The following is a 23,445-nucleotide window of genomic DNA, read 5'->3' as shown; positions in this document are numbered from 1 at the left end:
AAGAGCTCCAAAACTGCCATTCCGTTCATTTGATCTAAATCCTAAACTATTGTTTGTCATAGTACTATTAAATGACGTTTATGAAAATGAACAGGAGCCCTTGTTTCACACTAAGCACGATCGTATTACACCCCCCCCCCCCCCCCCAAAAAAAATAGAACCCCAAAGGCTACCCTTAAGAGTCAAGAACTTGAACCCATATCAATACCCAAAGGCATTTCACAAACTAAGTGTGCTGCAATATGGTTTCAAGAGTTGCCTCGTTCTCATAAGGATTTTACTGTAGGGCTAACACATGTGGCTTGAAAGACAAACAATAAATCAATTAACAGGGAGCAATGTAGTTAGTAAACCAAAGATTTATTATAGTCTTTACAACTGTGCTGGGCAGATGGTATAAGGCCAGAATTAAAAACGACCAAAGATTCAATCTCAGGTCTTCCTCGCCATTCTCCAGTAGTCAGCCAGAAGCCATTTGCAGAGTAGAAGACTGGGTAGCCGGGATCTGTCCTTTACGCCATTGCAACGTTTGCTTCAGACTACCACGCTCAGCTCTTCACATCATGGACTGCAGTCTTCAGTCACCAGAGAGGGCTTGGAGATCACAGCTGTAGGGTATGGATGGGCCAGTCTACTTAGACCTCTGCCTCATCTTTCGCCTTTTACGCTTCAGCCTACAGACAAGTGACAATGAGTGAACAGCACTACATTACATGCAAAACTACACAGCCATATCAGTTGAGATTGCAAAGTAACTGTAGGGACTTTAACAATGATTAAGTCTACACCAGTACTCAATGACAAAGTGTACACCCAGAATTGAACTCAAGCCCGAAATTGTGCTGAGCATGATTCTCATAGTAAAACGCAAGTCCAGCTTATCTTGCAGTGTATCAATTGCTCTGTATACACGGAGCACCATGTTTGGCTAATGACAACTTGTACCATCCATATCCAACATATGAATTAAGGCAAAGAATGATTCTTACCTGCGCATACGCTTCTTCCTCCACTGTAATAAAAAAAAAAACATTTGTCAAGTGAAAATCCACATTCAAAACAAGCCAAGTATTTTGTTAACATGCCGAGCATGATTTGAGATTAACTTCACTGCATGTTTTGAATAAACATGGCACTAGAAATCACTAACATGTTGCATTACTGCAGGCTACAAAAGACATCAAAAGCAACATTGCTAGTACCTTTCATGTGCCACTGGGCCGTTCTAACTACACAAAAGAAAAATAAACGCAACATGTAATGTGTTGGTCCCCACGTTTCATGAGCTGAAATGAGCCAAGAAAATAAAAAATCTAATTTCTCTAATTTTGTGGACAAATGTTGACATTCGTTATTAGCATTTCTCCTTCGCCAAAATAATCCACCTGGTAGCTGTGGCATAATCAAGCCTATTAAACATGTGGGCGGGCAAGTGCCCCTGTCCAGTCATGTGAATGCCATAGATTTGGGCCCAATTAATTTTCGATTGAGCGACTAACTCCTTAAGAGGTGTTGAAATAGTTGCGTTAACATTTGTTAGTAATGTAATATATATATATATATATATCGCCATGGACGAGGCTAACCCTGCGACAAAGACCAACTGGTACACCAGTTAAGTTAAAAAAAAATAAAGGAAGCTAGAAAAAGGTTCGTCTGGCGTTAGCTAGCCACTGACGAGTAGTGACAAAGAGCCAAACAAAAACCCGCCAATAAGTTAATATTCATCAATTTACCTTTGCTCTCATCTTGTGGAGATGTGTCTGCAATAAAATATATAACAAAGTTGTTAGATGCAATGGATGCCAACCATTTATTCCAGATTAGTTTGGATTCGTTTCGGGATAGCGTACTATAAGACTTACCACTAAAGCGAGGACACCAACTTGAAAGAGGATGTGACGAAGAAAGGGGAGGGGATTTATAGTGCCAACGCAAAACAAACGTCATATTAAATTGCCCCTTGCTCAGCTTAGTGCTCACTGGGAGATGTAGGCAGAAAGAATTGAACATAAACTAATATTTTATGTTGGAATTATGCACCTGTGCACAGGTATGTTTAGTTGGTCTACAACCATGTAAGTCTATGGATTCAGTTTGTAATAGCAAGATGGGGCAGACTTAAGCCATAAGACTAACAAAATGGCCACAAAGACTATCTGCATGGACCCTTCTATTTTATTTTGTAGTTTTGCACTGACTCTATGCACACTTCACTTTATGTAAACAGAGCCAAATATGTTGATACATTTATTTTAGTTTATTTATTGATAAAAGTCACCTTGTCCAAAATATTTACATGGCTATCAAAACATCATGCCAGGGTAAGCCAACATGAAACAGCCCTTATTTTAAGGGTTTCTAAAATCCCCTGAGATAATGTTAAGGTGGAAAAACGATTGGAACAATTTCCATTTGACGCTAGATTTTATGGGTATTGTGACACCTCCACTATTGGGCTCTATTGTAAACATGGTATTGTCACTGACCTATCTATATCTTACTTAGTGTACTTACTTTGATTTCTCATGTTTTTTTTCTACTTGACTTTTTAATGTACTTTTCATAGTAATACTGATATTGATTACTGCATTGTTGGGAAAAAGCAAGCAAAAAAATACATTTTACTGTACTGTACTTACTTAAAAAATGTGAAACTTTCCATCCATGTAACTTTCCTTTAAAAGCTCATCAAGCAAATCAAACAAAGGTTTAAAAACTGTGAGCAAGTTCTTTTTCACCACACTAAATATCTGCGGTCTTCCTTACAGATATATATAATCAGAAGAACTCTGTTCATAGTGAAACTGAAGGTCCAGGGACCCGTAGATAACATAGGATTTTCATCTGTGCCCTATACAGTCCATGAGTTGTGCTCTGATGGTAGAATTGTGTTTCATAGATCAAAAGCATCAATAGAATAATAGTGGAAACTACTTTTAAAAAATAATAAAAACACAAGGCACTGGTATTATAAAGTTTATTGAATGTTTTCTTCATTTTTTGAAAATAAAACAAAAACACAGGGGATCTGTATGTTGACTTACATGAACTCTTTGTGCATGTCTGAGCTGACCAAATTAGGGTACATGGGGAGGTTATTCTGATGGCTGGCTTAAAAAAATACTTGTATGCAATTACATCAAAAATGTGTGCATAGTTTCCACAGAAAAGTAAACTAACTACCTGTCACTAAAATCATTCTACTACAACTGTTGTCAATGTAGCTTTGCCAGATAATGATATATCTTACTTAGCAGAATAATGGGTTTGCATAAAATATGATTTCATACAGTTCTGATTGAAGACACGGTTTAAAAGCTCCACTAAAAAGTTTCATACGTTAGATGGTTGATAAAAATTAGGTATCGTTGAAAATAAAAACCTATTTCTAAAATTGTTTGACTGAAAACAGCGCACTACTTCCTAAAAAAAAAAATCCCCTACCAGGAAAGAAGGGGCTGGCAGTAAACGTAGCAGGGTTCGTTCCCCATAAACTATTCAGGTGTTGGTGCGAGAATTCTGTTCTCTAAATTCTGTGCTCTAACCATTCAATTCTGTCATGTTTGAATAACTAACACTTGAACCAAATAGGATTCTAGGGCAAAACATGTGAAGGGCTAAGTCGGTCTCCTTCATGTACAATGAAAATACCAAGTCAGCTTATCAGGGTTTGGAATTATTACAAAGTGTGACTGGAACCCCAACATTATTTTACAACAAATATCATCCAGTTTAAATTAAAACTTGCTTTATTTAGTATTTTTTGTTAATTTAGAAAGTTTATAAAACTTCACCTATAGATGGCAACCATCCTGAAGTCAGGAAGTTACATCACCTAACGATAAGGTGTAAAAACACTGCTACAAAAGGTTATTTATCCATCATATTCCAAAAATGTGTTTCCCCAATCTAATATTCCAGTTAAGTATCAATGGCAAATATGTTGTTTACAACAATGTGTTACACAGGTGTGACCCTCATTCAGAATCAAATGAATGATGTGGGACACAAAATTGTATTTTTCAACAGATTTGAGATCTATCAGATTTATTCAATGGGCCATATGCTAGAAAAGGGCATGTGGGTCAAAAAGAGCTAACAGTTGGGGAAGATTTAGATTAAGTTTTTAAGTTTCCATTCTTTGAGGGGGGAAGGGGGGGGGGGGTGTATGCATGTGTCAGGGTGTTGGAAGACAGGTAGCCATCTACTCTGCCGCCTTTTTGCTCTCCTCAGTTGGCTGTCCAGTAGCGGTTTCCACAGTCTTGGAGGCCTAGGAGAGAGGAAGGAGGGCACAGATAAGAATGAAGAGAGCGAAGAGTGTATCGACTTAATTCGTTTCTCATATCAAATACCTTCTTTTTCTTCTTCTTCTGTGTTTTGCGACTAGCTGAGCTCTGCAGTAGAGTCTGAAGGGGGAGAGAGGGATTGTTTGTTGTAAATCATGAGATTTATTCAATGGAAGCCACAACAGAGCTGGCAAGTGTGGAAATATAACGGTCAAAACTTGACGCCAACTCACAGTTATCTAGTTCAGGCTCTGAGATGCAAATCCCTGTTCATGGATAGTTATTCATGTAATATGAACAGTGAAGAGCTTTTCAGGTTGCCTGGGAGCCTTACTTACCCTAAGCTCTGCGTCCTGCACTTCGTGCTCTGACTTGTAGAGCTCTGGCTCAAAGGGTCCGCTGGTGATTCTATGGGGGCCGTTGGCCATCAGCAGCACTGTGAACTTAAACTGGGCCACAAACTCTCCTGGGAGACAGAGTGAGAGATGAGACAGGTAAATCGAAACAGAAGAGCACAGAGGATAGGAAAAGACAGATGCAGAGACTCACCCTCCTTCTCGTTGAGCACACTGAAAGGCTGAAGCAGTTCGTGTTTGGCACACTCGACCACGCCCAGGCGGGCTTTAGCCTCGTCCTCAAACGCCCTGAGAGGAGAGCAACAGGACAGACCCGTTATCTGAGGAGGTTTCCAACAGACATTCAAAGCACCTGACTCAGCATCAGAGATGGTTGATGAAAAAAAATGTAAATAAGAGTATGGTCTTGATATGGGGTTGGTTATAACATCTTTCTGACACTCCTAATGTGCTTCCATTTGGTATCCTACCTGAGAGTGAAGGGCATGGCGTCGAAGCGTCGCTCCACCTCACTGAAGAACATGCGGGAGGTCTTCATCTTCAGCCCGTACTGCTTACTGGGGTCCCTCTTGTAAATTGTGGTCCTCTGGCCTCCATCCCTGGCCTGGGTATAAGAGCATAGAAACATTGGACAGGCACATTTAGCCAGGTAAGAAATGTAAAGGAAAAAGATTAGGGGCTTCTTAGGACAGTTCATTGGGGCAGTGAACAAAAAAAATAAACATCTCCCTCTCTTTTACCTTCCCTTCACCAGTGCTGATCAGGACATCCACAGCGTAGACCTCGTGCACCTCAAACTCCGCCTTCTCATGGTCCTTCCTGCAGACGGGCATCAACAGTAACAAATCAGAGCAACTCAAAGCTTTCAGTTATCATTCAGTCTTAGTGTCCTCCTGTCTGTCTTTGTGGTATTCCACTTTGTCAAAGCACTATTCTCTGGGGTGACAGGAATTATTACAAAGTGTGACTGGGCGGCAGGTAGCCTAGTGGTTAGAGCGTTGGACTAGTAACCAGTAACTGAAAGGTTGCAAGATCGAATCCCCGAGCTAACAAAGTACAAATCTGTCGTTCTGCCCCTGAACAAAGCAGTTAACCCATTGTTCCTAGGCCGTCATTGAAAATAATAATTTGTTCTTACCTGACTTGCCTAGTTAAATAAAGGTAAAACAAAAGTGTTCAAGTGCTCGGACAATAATGTACCTTTGCTGGTCTGTGGGGTTCTGAATGATGGTTTTCTCTCCATCGATGATGTGCTGCTTCAGCTGATGAGATAACATACCTTAAACAGAAAGGCACAAAAAACAACAACATTGCAAAGTTTTTCTCCCTACATTTGACTGTTGTCACACAACAGTAAACTTCATACGTTAAAGGTCAGATAAAACTGTTGATTCACTATCTTAGACCCATGAACCAGAGTCAACTTAACTAGCAAAGGCACTCACCCTCAATGGCCGTGCATTTGAATGACTGAGCAATCTTGTTCCATGCCTCCGTCACCTTTGAGTTCTGGTTGCCAGGCTTGACAAGGCGTAGGGCTGCCTCCGCACACATGTGAGCTGCATTGATCACATCAGCTTTCTTCCCTGTCACTGGAGCCTCCTACATACACAGGGAAGAGGTGGGAACTTTAAGCCTGTTGCGATGAGGGATCAAAAACCAAGTCATAAGGCCATACAAGGTACATACCTTAGTAGCTCCCACAACAAAACTATGAGCTACATTAGAGATGAAGCCGTCAACATGGACACCAAGATCACTGCAGAAATAAAGGGGGCAGAGATGGAAAGAAAAGGGGAGATGAAAATGTGATAAGTCATGAGGAAAATAGAAGTGCATCAGACATTCAGAATTATTTCTGCCAGGGGTGTGAATACTTATGTAAATGAGATATTTCTGTATTTAATTTTCAATAAATTTGGAAACATTTCTATAAACATGTCATTATGGGGTATTCTGTGTAGATAGGTGAGAAAAAAATCAATTTAATCAATGTTGAATTCAGGCTGTAACACAAACTGTGGAATAAGTCAAGGAGTATGAATACATTTTGAAGGCACTGTATGTAATTGTGTAAAAGGACTAGATGAGATTATTTCAATGTTGTGTTCCCAAAGATCATATGGGAAAGACGTCAACAAAAAATACAAGGTCAGACAAATACGAAATAATCGAATGTGTGTGATTATATTACGGTGAGTGAGGATGTGCTGAGGGTAAGTTTTGTTACTGGTTTGTTCATGTTCACCTACAACAATACTGCAGGGGGCTCAATGTAGCTCAAAGACAGCAACACTAGCAATTTCATTGTCATGGTGGAAGGACACACCCAGGATTTTGTTATAGTAATGAAAAAGGTTACTTTTCAGATTCTAAGAATGGCACAGCCATACAGTACCACAGCATAAGCTGGCATTTAACCATTAGTTGGGTCTTAAACACATTACACTCACAATATTCCTAACAGTGTCATTATTATATATTGACACAAAACAGGAAAGGTAGGGTCAGAGATGAAGACAAAAGTGGGCAATTCAACAACTAAGATGATGAGGCTTGTTTAACTACGCAATGGCCAAAGTGACAATTGAACACCAATGCCAGATGAACAAGACATGTAATCCAATCATTACTTAGAATTTGCCACATGACAGATAGACATACGGCACACATAGACATACAGAGAGACGAGACCTAACAGAAAATACAAGCCAACAGCCAAGCATCAGATGCATGAGAACACAGCACACAAGATGACAGACGAGAGAGGTACTGGAGACAGAGTGATGGGGGCCACGTTACTGCAGATGGAGGTTCCTACATTTTGACCAGGTCCCCATCTTTAAGTGTGTAGTCAGGGTCACTCTTCAGGGGAGAGAAGTGGCAAACACAGTTATTGACTGAGACGCTGGTAGGGAAGGCAATGCCTGGAAAAGGGAAGAGAGAACCACCAAATCTTTAATTTAAAATAATCTGTAGTGTTTGTGAGAGAGACCTGACTGATGTCAAATTACATCCCTATTCTTGCCCTATATCACTCTTCATAGTTCTGTCATCTCACTGGCATATTCAATGACCCATCCCACGTTCAGGCTCATTGTGAATGTGTGGCATGGACACATGCAGACTCCTGCCACAGACTGAACTGATCAGGTGATGTTTCTAATTTGGAGACAGTATGACAACACATTAACCACATCATGAGAACAACCACTGCTTTGAACCACCTGCCCTACATAAACAGCTATGGGAGACAGGGCAAACAGTTTTATCAGTACAGTAAATAGCCCCATTTCTCTTGCACTTCTCACCCATCCTTATCTCCCCTCTATCCCAGCCCCTCACCTTTCTTTAAATCCTTCTCCTTCCTGAAGACCTTGCCAGTCTCGACCATGATGTGAGCATCTCCCTTCTCACACAGGTTGACAACAGACACCCCTGACTTGGCCGCCTCAATCACCACACGCAGGGCCTCTGGATAACAGAAGAGAGGGCGGTCAGGGGAATAGGAGGTGGAGCGGTATCAGACAGATGAGGTCAAAAAGATTAGAGTGTAGAAGTGAGACCAAAGATGTCATTATTACATTCAATCACACCATATGCGTTCTCTATGAATAAGACTACCCATTATGGTTGTATTGTGTCATGATGAATCAGCAGCCATTTAACAAGTTTCATTGTCAGGTTACTTTTATTTTATTTCACCTTTATTTAACCAGGTAGGCTAGTTGAGAACAAGTTCTCATTTACAACTGCGAACTGGCCAAGATAAAGCATAGCAGTGTGAACAGACAACAGAGTTACACATGGAGTAAACAATAAACAAGTAAATAACACAGTAGAAAAAAGAAAAAAAGAGAGTCTATACAGCGATCGGTTAGCTGCTCAGATAGCAGATGTTTGAAGTTGGTGAGGGAGATAAAAGGTCTCCAACTTCAATGATTTTTGCAATTTGTTCCAGTCACAGGCAGCAGAGAACTGGAAGGAAAGGCGGCCAAATGAGGTGTTGGCTTTAGGGATGATCAGTGAGATACACCTGCTGGAGCGCGTGCTACGGGTGGGTGTTGCCATCGTGACCAGTGAACTGAGATAAGGCGGAGCTTTACCTAGCATGGACTTGTAGATGACCTGGAGCCAGTGGGTCTGGCGACGAATATGTAGCGAGGGCCAGCCGACTAGAGCATACAGGTCGCAGTGATGGGTGGTATAAGGTGCTTTAGTAACAAAGCGTTTGGCACTGTGATAAACTGCATCCAGTTTGCTGAGTAGAGTATTGGAAACCATTTTGTAGATGACATCGCCGAAATCGAGGATCGGTAGGATAGTCAGTTTTACTAGGGTAAGTTTGGCGGTGTGAGTGAAGGAGGCTTTGTTGCGAAATAGAAAGCCGATTCTAGATTTGATTTTGGATTGGAGATGTTTGATATGAGTCTGGAAGGAGAGTTTACAGTCTAGCCAGACACCTAGGTACTTACAGATGTCCACATATTCTAGGTCGGAACCATCCAGGGTGGTGATGCTAGTCGGGCATCCGGGTGCAGGCAGCGAACGGTTGAAAAGCATGCATTTGGTTTTACTAGCGTTTAAGAGCAGTTATGAGTCATAACCTAGGGACTGAGGTCAGTCTCTGAAGTCCATAGCTGGAAACCAGCCAAACATCCAGTGCCAAACATTCAGAAATTATTCTTACCCCTTGACCTTTTCCACATTTTATTGTGTTAGAGCCTGACTTTAAAAAAATATCTACAAAATTGAGATTGTAGGCCAGCGACACACACACACACACACACAATACCCCATAAAGTCAAAGTGGAATTATGTTTTTAGAAATTTGTACAAATTAATTACAAATGAAAAGCTAAAATGTCTTCAGTCAATAATTACTCAACCCGTTTGTTATGGCAAGCCTAAATAAGTTCAGAAGAAAAACGTGTTTAACAGGTCACATAAGGTGCACACGCATTGTGTGTAGTCTTAAACATGATTTTTGAATGACTACCTCATCTCTCTACTTCACACATACAGCACCTATTGATATATATATTTTAAATTAAATGTAACCTTTAACTAGGCAAGTCCGATAAGAACAAATTCTTATTTACAATGACGGCCTACACCGTCATAGGTTAGTTTTGAGGAGTAACTACAATGTTGTTGATCCATCCACAGTTGTTTTCTCCGATCACAATCATTTAACTTTGTAACGGTTTTAAAAATCACTAATGGCCTCATGGTGAAATCCCTGAGTGGTTTCCTTCCTCTCCGACAATGGAGTTAGGAAGGACTCCCTGTATCTTTACAGTGACTGGGTGTATTGATACACCATCCGATGAGTAATTAATAACTTCACCATGCTCAATGCAGTGTCGGCTATTTTTACCCATCTACCAATAGGTGCCCTTCTTTGTGAGGCATTGGAAAACCTCCCTGTTTTTTTGTGGTTGAATGTGTGCTTGAAATTCACTACTTGAATTTTTCTTTAACACAGTGAGTCCATGCAACATATGACTTGTTAAGCAAATATTTACTCCTGAAATATTCAATACTTAGGCTTACCATAACAAAGGGGTAGAATAATTATTGACTCAAAACATTTGTAAAAGTCTCTAAAAACAAAATTCCACTGACATTGTGGGGGTATTGTGTGTAGATCAGTGGCACATGTCAATTTAATAATTTTGAAATTCAGTCTGGAACACCAAAATGTGGAAAAAGTCAACGGGTGTGAATACTTTCTGAAGGCACTGTAGCCAACAGTATATCCGTTAGACCTAAATTTCACTTAACTTGAAACAAGTAGCTAACGTTAAATAGCTACCTACCCACACAGCTGGCTAACTATCAAATTCTGTTGTTCCAATTAATCTGTTAGTCAGGCACCATCATATAGCTACAATTTGTGTGGTTGACATGGAAACATAAATGCAGTTATCCCCAAATCCCCAAACTGTGAACTAGCTAGCTAACTATGACTTCTAGAGTAGCTAGCCAACTAGCTACATCTAGATAACTAACAAATAAGGTGGTTGGTTAGCTAGCTTGCTTGCTAAACTCGACAGCTAGCTGTCTGATGTGACTAACTGTTAAATCATCTACGTTGTTGACAAAATAACCGCGTTAACATTGTTCACGTGAAGTCAGCTTGCTAGCACCAAGTTACTAGACAACTAGGACTGGGCCCCATTTCCATTCCACACGTTTCTAAATCTGCGACTAGCATGTCAAAGCACATGGCTGTTGGACTGTGCCTTCTTAGTCATTGATTGGGCTTGTTCGACAGTACATGCGACTGCCAACTGGCTGATCTCCAACATCACCTTGAATCATAACGATTCATTATTATTTGTAGATCCGTCAGTCACAATTCACCCATGATACATTCACTGTTTTGACGCTCTCGAACAAGGCCATTGGTATGTGCCTACCTGTTATGGTGACTACACTGTCACTACGGGCTGTGTGTACGAAACGAATGGCATGCAGAGTAGGTCACCTCATTTCAAGTCATTCCGATCGGACACTTACGGTTGGCGATGTCACCTCCCATTTTGTACTTGGTGACAACCAAGTCCTCCGCGATGGTCTGTTCTTGTTCTTCGTTGTCAGACATCTTGACAACGTCTCTCTTTACAACACTTTTCCCGATATGTCAAGCTCCAAGACCAACACACATCCAAAGCTCCACTCCGCTGCTAAAAAGCCCAGCACCCTCATTCCAGATTCTCCTCCCACCTCCTTCCTACGTAAGAACAAAAAACGTCCCAACAACCATGCCGCCAAAATGAGAAGTGAAGCTTCATGGTTTAGATTGTAGTTTTTCAATCCCCTTCAAGTTACTATACCTATACACGTAGCACCACAGAATAAACTACATTTCACACATTCATCTACAGCCACATGGGTTGCGTCACAGGTCGTCTTTTTTTGTATTGGCACTGTGACAGAGCACCACCTTTGCTGCAAGTATAACATGCCAAGAAAGGTTATAATCACTACTGACTCAAGTAGTAAATATTGTGCAAAATGTGGGTGACACATCATCATCCTAATCATCATATTCTCCGGTGACTCTGGAGCAGTCTAAGCTCTGGAGAAGAGTCCTTTAGATACAGACGGAAAATGATTCGGTGGTTATCATCAATCCAGACAACAGTGATCACTCAGACTCACTGAGCACGATATACGGAGAGAAACCCCATCCCAACAGGGGGCCTTACTGCCTTTGTCAAGACAAGTTGTTACTTTATAATGTGATAAAATACAAATACCACATGATCATCTGCTTTGAATTAACTTTGTGTTAATCATGGAAATGGGAATTTCAGCACTGTGCCATTTCTTTTGATGCCCTAAGGGGAGAGGAATATTTATGAGTGTCTTACAAGTAGGCTAAATATTTGAAAACATTCTGATTTATTCGAATATGGTAAAAACTGATTTGGTTTCTGAAAATATAAATGAATGAAGAAGCACTGAACTGGAGAGCTAGGACAAAATTACAATAGGTGCACACACACTTCCCAGCTGAGGAAACGGTCAGCCTGAGGCATGGATTTCAGTACCAGAGTGCATGCTGCGCTTTTAAGCATGGATGTTGTTCCTGGTGTTGAGCTCTAGTAATCTGCTCAAACCAACTGCAATAAAGATGACATGGAACGTGCCCCTTTATTTCTCACTTACCCCAATAAATGGGACTGTCAGAAGAAACAGCAAGACCAGCACAATATAAATGAATTAAAGATCTAGTATCAACAAACTGAATGAGAATTATGTCCCCCTATCAATAACAATTATGTACATTCTTCAAAGATTTTTATTATTAAAAAAAAAGCAAAAAAAATATCACTAAAAGGTAACATTAACATATTAAAAACATGAAAATACAAGTGAAAAAGGAGATTGTACAAATACATTTTTTGTTCTTATAAGTACAGTGCCTTGCGAAAGTATTCGGCCCCCTTGAACTTTGCGATCTTTTGCCACATTTCAGGCTTCAAACATAAAGATATAAAACTGTATTTTTTTGTGTAGAATCAACAACAAGTGGGACACAATCATGAAGTGGAACGACATTTATTGGATATTTCAAACTTTTTTAACAAATCAAAAACTGAAAAATTGGGCGTGCAAAATTATTCAGCCCTCTTAAGTTAATACTTTGTAGCGCCACCTTTTGCTGCGATTACAGCTGTGAGTCGCTTGGGGTATGTCTCTATCAGTTTTGCACATCGAGAGACTGACATTTTTTCCCATTCCTCCTTGCAAAACAGCTCGAGCTCAGTGAGGTTGGATGGAGAGCATTTGTGAACAGCAGTTTTCAGTTCTTTCCACAGATTCTCGATTGGATTCAGGTCTGGACTTTGACTTGGCCATTCTAACACCTGGATATGTTTATTTTTGAACCATTCCATTGTAGATTTTGCTTTATGTTTTGGATCATTGTCTTGTTGGAAGACAAATCTCCGTCCCAGTCTCAGGTCTTTTGCAGACTCCATCAGGTTTTCTTCCAGAATGGTCCTGTATTTGGCTACATCCATCTTCCCATCAATTTTAACCATCTTCCCTGTCCCTGCTGAAGAAAAGCAGGCCCAAACCATGATGCTGCCACCACCATGTTTGACAGTGGGGATGGTGTGTTCAAGGTGATGAGCTGTGTTGCTTTTACGCCAAACATAACGTTTTGCATTGTTGCCAAAAAGTTCAATTTTGGTTTCATCTGACCACAGCACCTTCTTCCACATGTTTGGTGTGTCTCCCAGGTGGCTTGTGGCAAACTTTAAACAACATTTTTTATGGATATCTTTAAGAAATGGCTTTCTTCTTGCCACTCTTCCATAAAGGCCAGATTTGTGCAATATACGACTGATTGTTGTCCTATGGACAGAGTCTCCCACCTCAGCTGTAGATCTCTGCAGTTCATCCAGAGTGATCATGGGCCTCTTGGCTGCATCTCTGATCAGTCTTCTCCTTGTATGAGCTGAAAGTTTAGAGGGACGGCCAGGTCTTGGTAGATTTGCAGTGGTCTGATACTCCTTCCATTTCAATATTATCGCTTGCACAGTGCTCCTTGGGATGTTTAAAGCTTGGGAAATCTTTTTGTATCCAAATCCGGCTTTAAACTTCTTCACAACAGTATCTCGGACCTGCCTGGTGTGTTCCTTGTTCTTCATGATGCTCTCTGCGCTTTTAACGGACCTCTGAGACTATCACAGTGCAGGTGCATTTATACGGAGACTTGATTACACACAGGTGGATTGTATTTATCATCATTAGTCATTTAGGTCAACATTGGATCATTCAGAGATCCTCACTGAACTTCTGGAGAGAGTTTGCTGCACTGAAATTAAAGGGGCTGAATAATTTTGCACGCCCAATTTTTCAGTTTTTGATTTGTTAAAAAAGTTTGAAATATCCAATAAATGTCGTTCCACTTCATGATTGTGTCCCACTTGTTGTTGATTCTACACAAAAAAATACAGTTTTATATCTTTATGTTTGAAGCCTGAAATGTGGCAAAAGGTCGCAAAGTTCAAGGGGGCCGAATACTTTTGCAAGGCACTGTAAACACAAATACAAAGCTTGACATCTGGCCATTTCATTTAGTGCCTCCCTCACTCACAGTGCATTCCACTTGTAATACAGAAAGAAAACATCCCAAAACGTATGTTATTATGGATAAAAACATGATCAATGTAAACCTGTAACAGACACATTAAAGATACAAACATAGAGATTCTGGGTTCGAGTCCAGACTCTGCCGCAGCTGGCCTTTACCGGGAGACCCATGGGGCGGCACACAATTGGCCCAGCGTCATCCGGGTTAGGGGAGGGTTTGGTCGGCAGGGATGTCCTTGTCCCATCGCGCACTAGCAACTCCTGTGGAGGGCCAGGTGCAGTGCATGTTGACACGGTCGACAGGTACACAGTGTTTCCTCCGACACATTGGTGAGGCTGGCTTCCTGGTTAAGTGGGCATTGTGTCAAGAAGCAGTGCGGCTTGGTTGGGTTGTGTTTCGGTGGACGCACGGCTCTCGACCTTCGCCTCTCCCGAGTCCGTACGGGAGTTGCAGCGATGAGACAAGACTGTAACTACCAATTGGATACCACGAAATTGGGGAGAAAACGGTAAAAAAACATAAAATAAAATATAGTTATAAACATGCCACACATATTTTTAATATTGGATGGCTTTCTCCCCTCCCCTGGTCCTTCATTGATTTCAATTGGCATGGAAGAGCTACAGAGGAGTCTATCCTCTTCAGCGCCAGTGAGGGAGGTCCACTTCCCTACGTGTTCACAGCGTTAAGCTTCAGGAACAACCTGCTCTGCCAGTAGTCTGGATTGTCAAAGGAGCAATCTCCGCCACTAGGCTCCCCTACCCCTGCACACACTTTTACAAATGCCCCCATCCCTGTGTGCTGACCCCCTATGCCTCCCACTGCGCCTTCACCTTCTCTCTGCACATTCTCGTACTCCACTGGTTCCCCAGCTCCAGGGGCGGCCAGGGAATCCATGTCCTCATACTCATCCACCTCTCCCTCTCCTCCTCCTTGCATCCTCAGACCCTCCCTGCCTCGCAGATCCTGCCGCAGCTTGGGCTGCCTGTTAGTGTATTGATAGTCGTCCTCTTCTACATATTCTACTACGTATTCGTCGTCCTCCTCTTCCTCCACCTCTCTCTCGCCTTTCATCCGCTGTTTAGGCGTAGCTCCAGGGTGAGGCACATCTCGTGTTGGGGGATCGTCTGGTCTTTCACTGGCTTCTGGTCCAACACTTCGAATGTCCATGTACTTGTATTCCATATCACCGGAGCCCTGTTGCTCTGTGTTGTCTGAATCAGAGTTGAGAGCTGGGAATTCATAGTCCTGGTGTTCTTCATTCTTGGTTTGGCCTCCGCTGGTCTCCCCAGCTGATGTCCTGTACCCCATGCACTTTGAGTACTCTGTGTCCGGCACAGAAGAGCATTGCCTCTTGTTCATCTTCAGCCGATGTGGGCCATCTTTGGAATGTCCAGGTTGCTGCCTGGGGGAGAGATACATAATGGATGCCTGTTTGTTCATGTACTCATATTCCTCACAGGCACTGTCATGGTCCTCCGAGGGTCCTGATGGGTATGAGGAGACCTTGGACGTCTTCCAGTGAGGAAGGGTGACCTGGGAGCTAAACAGTAGGGTCTCTGTGGAGAAGGGTGACAAGAGAAAAAGGAGTGAGTAAGGTGATCCAGAGATCTGAAATGATCTGAGTACTCTTGCAATTAATACTGACATTCATATACTCAGAGTTATAACAATGCCATGCAACCATCCCCAAACATGTCATGCAAAACCATTTACACTTTTTATATGGCTTAATGAACATTCATAAATGCAATATGTTCAACAGACAGAAACTCAAAGATAGATGTTGCTATGCATATTGTGTGGTATGTTGGTTTGCGTCATCTATCTCTGGTATATCACCTCTCTCTGGGCTGTCACCCAGTCCGGGGAGCATGTATCCGCTCTGGTCCTTCTCCCCCTTTGTGTCAGGGGAGGGGGTCTCAGAAGGCCCCCCTGACATGCTGTCCCTCTGGGACATGTAGGCACTGTCCTCCCGATGCCGCTTTCTCTGCATGCTGCCAGCCAATAAAAAGTATTCACTCATCTCCAGCTCCACCACAGTGCCCCGCCCTTCAGAACTCTCTGACATGGTGCGGGCGGAATTGAGGCGAGAGCGGGACGCTGATGGCCACACCATCTATACAGGGGAAAAGGGAGTATAATGCAATATGAGTGATCAATCCTATAGGATTGATATAGGGTGGAAGACGTGTTAGCATGTTCACGTTTTCATGTACACTCCTGTTCAAAAGTTTGGGGTCAATTAGAAATGTTCTTGTTTTTGGAAAGAAAATCCATTTTTTTGTCCATGAACCTTTTTGGGATAGGGGGCAGCATTTTCACTTTTGGATGAATAGCGTGCCCAGAGTGAACTGCCTCCTACTCTGTCCCAGATGCTAATATAGGCATATTATCATTAGTATTGGATGGAAAACACTCAGAAGTTTCTAAAACTGTTTGAATGATGTCTGTGAGTATAACAGAACTCATATGGCAGGCGAAAACCTGAGAAAAATCCAACCAGGAAGTGGGACATCTGAGGTTTGTAGTTTTTCAAAGCTTGGCCTACCGAATACACATTGAGATATGGATGAGGTTGCACTTCCTAGGGCTTCCACTAGATGTCAACCGTCTTTAGAAACTGGTTTGAAGATTCTACTATAAAGGAGGGGCTCATGAGACCTCTTTGAGTCAGTGGTCTGGCAGAGAGCCTTGGGCTTATGACGCGTGCTCCCGACAGAATTACCTCTCGTTCCAGTGCTTTTTCTGAAGACAAAGGAATTCTCCGGTTGGAACATTATTGATGTTTTATGTTAAAAACATCCTAACGATTGATTCAATACATCGTTTGACATGTTTCTAAAGGACTGTAACGGAACTTTTCGAGATTTTGTCTGGATGAAGTGCCTGCGCCCCACATGAAGATGGATTACTGGTCTGAACCCGCTAACAACAAGTGGCTATTTGGACATAAATGATGGAACAAATCAGTAATTTATTGTCGAACTGGGATTCCTGGGAGTGCCTTCTGATGAAGATCATCAATGGTAAGTGAATACTTATGGTGTTGTTTCTAACTTTGTTGATTCCAAAATGGCGGATATTCCTCTGGCTGTTATGGGTTCTGAGCGCCGTTCTCAGATTATGCTTTTTCCGTAAAGTTTTTTTGAAATCTGACACAGTGGTTGCATTAAGGAGATGTCTATCTTTAATTCTGTGAATAACACTAGTATCTTTTATCAATGTTTATTATGAGTATTTCTGAAAAATCACCGGATGTTTTGGAATCAAAGCATTACTGCACGTAAGGCACCAATGTAAACTCAGATTTTTGGATATAAATATGCACATTATCGAACAAAACATACATGTATTGTGTAACATGATGTCCTATGAGTGTCATCTGATGAAGATCATCAAAGGTTAGTGATTAATTTGATCTATATTTCTGCTTTTTGTGACTCCGCTAGCAGAACCCCTGCCCTAGAAAGGTTAACTAGTAAATAAATAATAACACCAGAGTAGGCAGAGTTGCAAAGAAAAAGCCATGTCTCAGACTGGCCAATAAAAAAAAAGATTAAGATGGGCGAAAGAACACAGACACTGGACAGAGGAACTCTGCCTAGAAGGCCAGCATCCCGGAGTCGCCTCTTCACTGTTGACATTGAGACTGGTGTTTTGCGGGTACTATTTAATGTAGCTGCCAGTTAAGGATTTGTGATGTGTCTGTTTCTCAAACTAGACACTCTAATGTACTCTTGCTCAGTTGTGCACCAGGGCCTCCCACTCCTCTTTCTGTTCTGGTTAGAGCCAGTTGCGCTGTTCTGTGAAGGAAGCAGTACACAGCGTTGTACAAGATCTTCAGTATCTTGGCAATTTCTCACATGGAATAGCTGTCATTTCAGAACAAGAATAGACTGATGAGTTTCAGAAGAAAGTTATTTGTTTCTGGCCATTTTGAGCCTGCAATCGAACCCACAAATGATAATGCTTCAGAAACTCAACTAGCCTAAAGACGGACATTTTTATTTCGTCTTCAATCAGAACAACAGTTTTCAGCTGTGCTAACATAATTGCAAAGAGTTTTCTAATGAACAATTAGCCTTTTAAAATTATAAACTTGGATTAGCTAACACAACGTGCCATTGGAACACAGGAGTGATGGTTGCTGATAATGGGCCTCTGTACACCTATGTAGATATTCCATAGCAAAATCTGCCGTTTTCAGCTACAATAGTCATTTACAACATTAACAATGTCTACACTGTATTTCTGATCAATTTGATGTTATTTTAATGGACAAAAAATGTGCTTTTCTTTCCAAAAACAAGGACATTTCTAAGTGACCCCAAACTTATGAACGGTAGTGTATCTTTGTATGCAAAATGGTCATGGTTCATCTCCAGTGACTGACCTGAGGATTATCCAGTCCTGGGGTCATAGGCAGGTATCCAGCCTGACTGCTGTGAACACCCTGAGGGGAATACAGAAATGGGACAGCACAGGATGGGGATTAGAGGAAAACAGGGTACCCAAAAAGGTGGTTCGATCTACCCATGTTACATAGATACGGGCCAGGGGTTTCCTAGATAGGACACATGATCCGGAAAAACTTGTGGCTCCTTGTATAGTGTATGAATATGGAGAGATGCCTCATATGAGCCCTCACCCTGTGACTGTCCATTCCTGAAAGTCTCGAGAGACTCCTGGCCTGTGACCGGTAGAGAGGGGGCGTGCCGTCCTCATCCTGGTCCTCCTGCCCCGCCTCCATGTCATCCAGCTTTGTGCTTCGTTGGTGAGATACATCTGAGGGAGAGTCTGACGGGCTTCCCTGGTGGAATGCAACTTCAGTCATCATAATCATCAACTTCTCCAACAACATCATTATTATCCTCATGAGCTGACATTTGGTTTGGATGAACAAGAGTGTGACTGTCAAGTAAACGGCACAGTCTTTGGACTGTAATGACTGGCATTTGGGAGTTGAAAAGCACATTCTTAGCATATAGATTTGTAGGGCTATTGGTAACTGATTTCTCCCAAAGATGGCATTCTGTCTTACCTTGATCACAAGGTACCTCGGCGGGTCCCTGGCCATTCTGGTAAACTCATTGGCCAGTTCCTTGAAGGTGGGACGGACATTCTCGTCAATCATCCAGCCTATAAATTATAATAATGCCACGTGAGTCCCATTGAAAATAAAGTGCCAGTTGTTTGTGCATTCTTTATCAACTATACTTTCAGATCAAAACAAATTATTTCAATGTAATACATCCAGTGTACTCTAGGGACATGTGGGTGAGGACATGTGCAGCACAGTTCTGGACATATTGTAGCCTGTTTAGGCTCTTGGCAGATGCGCCAACAAAAAGGGTGTTAGAATAGTCCAGACGGGATGAAATAAAGGCGTGTAGGAGTCGCTCAGCTGCAGGTTGTGATCGCATAAGTCTTAACCTGGCAATGTTCCGTAAATGGACATATTAAACTGTGGTCATACTCTTGATGTGGGCATCAAACGAGAGCTGACTGTCAAATATCACACCCAGGTTGTCAACCTGACTGGAGGGGAGGACCTTGACACCATCAATATTGAGGCTGTAGCTGCTGATGTTGTTGATGATAGTGCGAGTGCCAATCAGGACGACCTCTGTCTTTTTTGCATTTTAACTACAGGAAGCTCAACTGCATCCATGCCTTGATGTCCTGCAGGCAGCTAACCAGGAGTGCAGTGGGCATTGGAAGTAGGGGTGCTGAATTTAAAAAATATATTAATAAAAAAAACTTATATATTTTAGTGTACCCTGCGTGCACAACCCATGTGGAATTCCAGGTCTCTGGCAGTGTTTCGAACTGCCGATCTGTGGTCATGAACACCGAGTTAATCTCAGCCTATGCTGCCTTTCAGTCCCTTGACTTTTTGGCCCTGACGGAGACCTTGATCACCCCAGGGAGCACTGCTACTCCAACTGCTCTTTTTTTTTCTCTCATAGTCCGAGAGCATCTGGTTATCACGGTGGTGTCACGGGTCTACTCATTTCTCCTAAATGGAGATTTTCCATCTCCTCATTTGAATTCCATAATGTCACTGTCACTTGTCCACTCAAGCTTAACATTATTGTAATCCATTGCCCACCAGGTGCCCTTGGAAAGTTCCTCAATGAGCTTGACACGTTGATAAGCTCATTTCCGGACGATGGCTCGCCGCTCTTCGTACTTGGCGACTTCAACCGCCCAACGTCTGCCTTTGATAAATTTCTTTCCAACTCTGTTTTCGTCTCTCTTTCCTCCAACCCTAACCACAGCCCCTACCCAGATGGTCATGCGCCGTCGCAATCGTCACTCTCTCTCCAACTACACTCTCCTCTGCTATCCTATAATCTCTCCATTCTGCTAAATCCTTCTCCCTCCTGTCTCCTGATTGTGCCTCTTCATCCCTACTCTCCTCCCTTTCCGCATCCTATGACTCACGCTGTCCCATTTCCTCCCGGCTGGCTCTGCCTTCACCTCCTCTTCCGTGGCTGAGTGACTCATTGCGAGCTTACAGGACAGGGCTGCGGGCAGCTGAGAGAAAATGGAGGAAACTAAACTAATCCTTTCAATCGCTCCTCTCTACCTTCTCTTCCTCTGTATTTGCTGCTAAAGCCACTTTCTGCCCCTCTACATTTCAAGATTCTACCTCTAACCCTAGGAAACTCTTTTCCACCTTCTTCTTCCTGCTTAATCCACTGCCCCCTCCCTCCTATCTCTCTGCAGACGACTTTGTCAACCACTTTGAGAAAAAGGTTGACGACATCAACTCAGCCTATTGAGTCCACTGATCTCACTCACACAGAACTACCCTACAAGGTGACGTGGAGAGGATCTGTGTCTGCACCACGTAGTCTCCCTAAAGGTGTCCCCCAGAGCTCGGTTATAGGCCCTCTCCTCTTCTCTCTATACACCAAGTCACTCAGGCTCCGTCATATCCTCACATGGTGTCTCCTATCCTTGCTATGAAGATGACACTCAACTAACTTTCTCCTTCCCCCCTTCTGACACCCAGTTGGTGACACGCATCTCTGCGCGCCTGGCAGATATCTCAACTTGGATGTCGGCCCACACAGGCTCAATCTCAACAAGATGGAACTGCTCATCCTCCCGAGGAAGGTCTCCCCGCTCAAAGACCTCTCCATCAAAGTTGACAACTCCACAGTGCAAAGAACCTTGGCGTGACCCTGGACAACCCCCTGTCATTCTCTGCAAACATCCAAGCATTGACCTGCTCCTGCAGGTTCATGCTCTACAACATCCATAGAGTACGACCCTACCTCACACAGGAAGCGCCGCAGGTCCTAATCCAGGCACTTGTCCTCTCCTGTCTAGACTACTGAAACTCACTGTTGTCTGGGCTCCCCGCTTGTGCCATCAAACCCCTGCAGAACACTGCAGCCTGCCTGGTTTTCAACCTTCCCATGTTCTCTCATATCACCCCACTCCTACACACATTCCACTGGCTTGCAGTTGAAGCTCACATCCACTACAATACCATGGTACTTGCCTACGGAATAGCAAGAGGAACTGCCCCTTCCTATCTTCAGGCTATGCTCAAACCCTACACCCCAACCTGAGCACTCCATTATGCCACCTCAGGTCTCTTGGGAAGCTCCGGCTCCAAGCTCCTCTCTGTCCTGGCACCCCAATGGTGGAACCAGCTTCCCCCTGAAGCTAGTCCCTGCCCATCTTCCAAAAACATCTGAAACCCTGCCTCTTTAAACAGTATCTTAAATAATCGTCCTCCTCACCTCAACCCCCCCCCCCCCCCCCCCCCCCCCCCCCCAAAAAAATACATAAAAATTAAATAAACTTAACCAGCACTAGCACTTGAGGCGCCCCCCTATCGGACTACCATTGTGTGTGACCTACTAGGACCAATGGCTACAAACTTGTAGCGATCAGTGAGATAGGATCTAAACAAGTTCAGGACAGTGTCTGACAGGCCAAGGGGCTTCCCCATGCAGTTTAGCAGGTTGGTGTGGCTGACCGTGCTGAGTGCTGCACCGAGGTCCAGCAGTATGAGGATGCTGGCAGCCCCAGAGTCAGCATTCATGAGGAGGTCATTAGTGACCATTATCATGGCAGTCTCAGTGTTGTGTCTAGCTCTAAAACCCAACTGGAAGGGCTCAAGTAGGTTGTGAGTGGCCAGATGGTTTTGGAGTGGGCCAGAAACAGCTTACTCAGGAAGGGCAGGTTGGAAATAGGCCTGTAGTTCTGTAGGTTGTCAGGGTCAGATCCAAGCTTTTTAAGTACTGGTGTGACTGCGGCCAGTTTGAGCTGAGGGACACATCCAGTGATAATAAACTTGTTGATAATTTCAGTGAAGAAAGGCTCCAGAGCAGGTAAGCAGGTCGTCACAAGGGAGGTGGTAATAGGGCCAAGTGAGCAAGTGGTGGGCTTCATTGTCCTAACCAGCTTGACTACATCAGCTGTAGTGACTGTGGTGAAGGTGGAGAATCTTGACTCAGGGAGGGTAGGACTCAGTAGCTCAACTACTGGGGCTGGAGAGGGCAGGATGGTGTTATTCATGTTTTAAATTTTGCTTTGGAAGAAGCACAGGTATTGATTGCACCTTTCTGGGGAGGCTGAGGTAGAAAAATTGTTCACAGGTTGGAGGAGCTTGCTCACAGTAGATAACAGCACCCGGGAGTTACCACTGTTTCTTCGGCAGAGTGGCTAGAGGGATAACTAGGTATATTGGTATTGAGGGTGAAGGAGAGAGGGTGGTCACTCACACTTGACCATGACCATGTAGACATCTATGGTGCAGATGGGTGGCTGGGAAAGACGCTCGCCCTTCTCCAGAAGGTCTGGCACTTCTTGTGGACGCATCGCCGAGTAGGGCTCCGCCCCATATGACATCATCTCCCACACTGTCACTCCTGCAAGACAGAGAAATATAATAGACACTGTAAAATTATGGTAATTCAACATACACACAAGTACTTTGAACTTACTTACCGTTGATATAAAAGTCTATAAAAGCACATGAAACCCACACACAAACAGTGACTCACCATAGCTCCAGACATCACTTTGATGTGTGTATCTGCGGAACAAGATGCTCTCCAGAGCCATCCATTTAATGGCCGTCTGTGGTGAGAGAGACAAGACAGGGAACTATGTCACCATGAATTACATCGAGTTCAAAGCCTGTGGCCATTGGAAA

At 43.0% G+C, this 23,445-nt stretch overlaps 2 protein-coding genes and 1 long non-coding RNA gene across 4 annotated transcripts in view; all 3 read right to left on the bottom strand.

The window, feature by feature from the left end:
* Positions 1 to 341: 341 nt before the first annotated feature.
* On the bottom strand, positions 342 to 1,928 carry LOC139413536 (uncharacterized). Its single transcript, XR_011634808.1, has 4 exons — positions 1,866 to 1,928; positions 1,737 to 1,763; positions 990 to 1,012; positions 342 to 674 (listed from the first exon to the last, which is right to left on the bottom strand). It is a non-coding gene; the product is annotated as an uncharacterized lncRNA (long non-coding RNA).
* Positions 1,929 to 2,966: 1,038 nt separating this feature from the next.
* On the bottom strand, positions 2,967 to 11,435 carry LOC139413535 (proliferation-associated 2G4, a). Its single transcript, XM_071161035.1, has 12 exons — positions 11,171 to 11,435; positions 7,991 to 8,119; positions 7,467 to 7,572; positions 6,335 to 6,404; positions 6,091 to 6,247; positions 5,846 to 5,924; positions 5,386 to 5,464; positions 5,116 to 5,249; positions 4,839 to 4,933; positions 4,628 to 4,755; positions 4,356 to 4,409; positions 2,967 to 4,273 (listed from the first exon to the last, which is right to left on the bottom strand). Exons 1-12 carry the CDS (start codon positions 11,253 to 11,255, stop codon positions 4,208 to 4,210), a joined length of 1,182 nt encoding a protein of 393 aa, XP_071017136.1. The 5' UTR covers positions 11,256 to 11,435; the 3' UTR covers positions 2,967 to 4,207.
* Positions 11,436 to 14,211: 2,776 nt separating this feature from the next.
* LOC139413534 (receptor tyrosine-protein kinase erbB-3-like) overlaps positions 14,212 to 23,445 on the bottom strand; it is a 38,505-nt gene continuing 29,271 nt past the window's right edge. For both annotated transcript variants that reach the window (XM_071161033.1, XM_071161034.1), the window contains exons 22-28: positions 23,294 to 23,369; positions 23,012 to 23,158; positions 19,306 to 19,403; positions 18,913 to 19,074; positions 18,658 to 18,717; positions 16,104 to 16,380; positions 14,212 to 15,820 (exon numbers count right to left, since the gene is read on the bottom strand). In XM_071161033.1, coding sequence (XP_071017134.1) covers positions 14,931 to 15,820; positions 16,104 to 16,380; positions 18,658 to 18,717; positions 18,913 to 19,074; positions 19,306 to 19,403; positions 23,012 to 23,158; positions 23,294 to 23,369 — 1,710 coding nt within the window. In that variant the 3' untranslated portion in view covers positions 14,212 to 14,930. The remainder of the gene's footprint in view (positions 15,821 to 16,103; positions 16,381 to 18,657; positions 18,718 to 18,912; positions 19,075 to 19,305; positions 19,404 to 23,011; positions 23,159 to 23,293; positions 23,370 to 23,445) is intronic.

This window comes from Oncorhynchus clarkii, chromosome 7 (assembly GCF_045791955.1).
Source record: "Oncorhynchus clarkii lewisi isolate Uvic-CL-2024 chromosome 7, UVic_Ocla_1.0, whole genome shotgun sequence".
Taxonomy (NCBI): Eukaryota; Metazoa; Chordata; class Actinopteri; order Salmoniformes; family Salmonidae; genus Oncorhynchus; species Oncorhynchus clarkii.
Note: the sequence above shows the minus strand (reverse complement) of the source record. Positions and strands in the feature narration are given on the sequence as shown.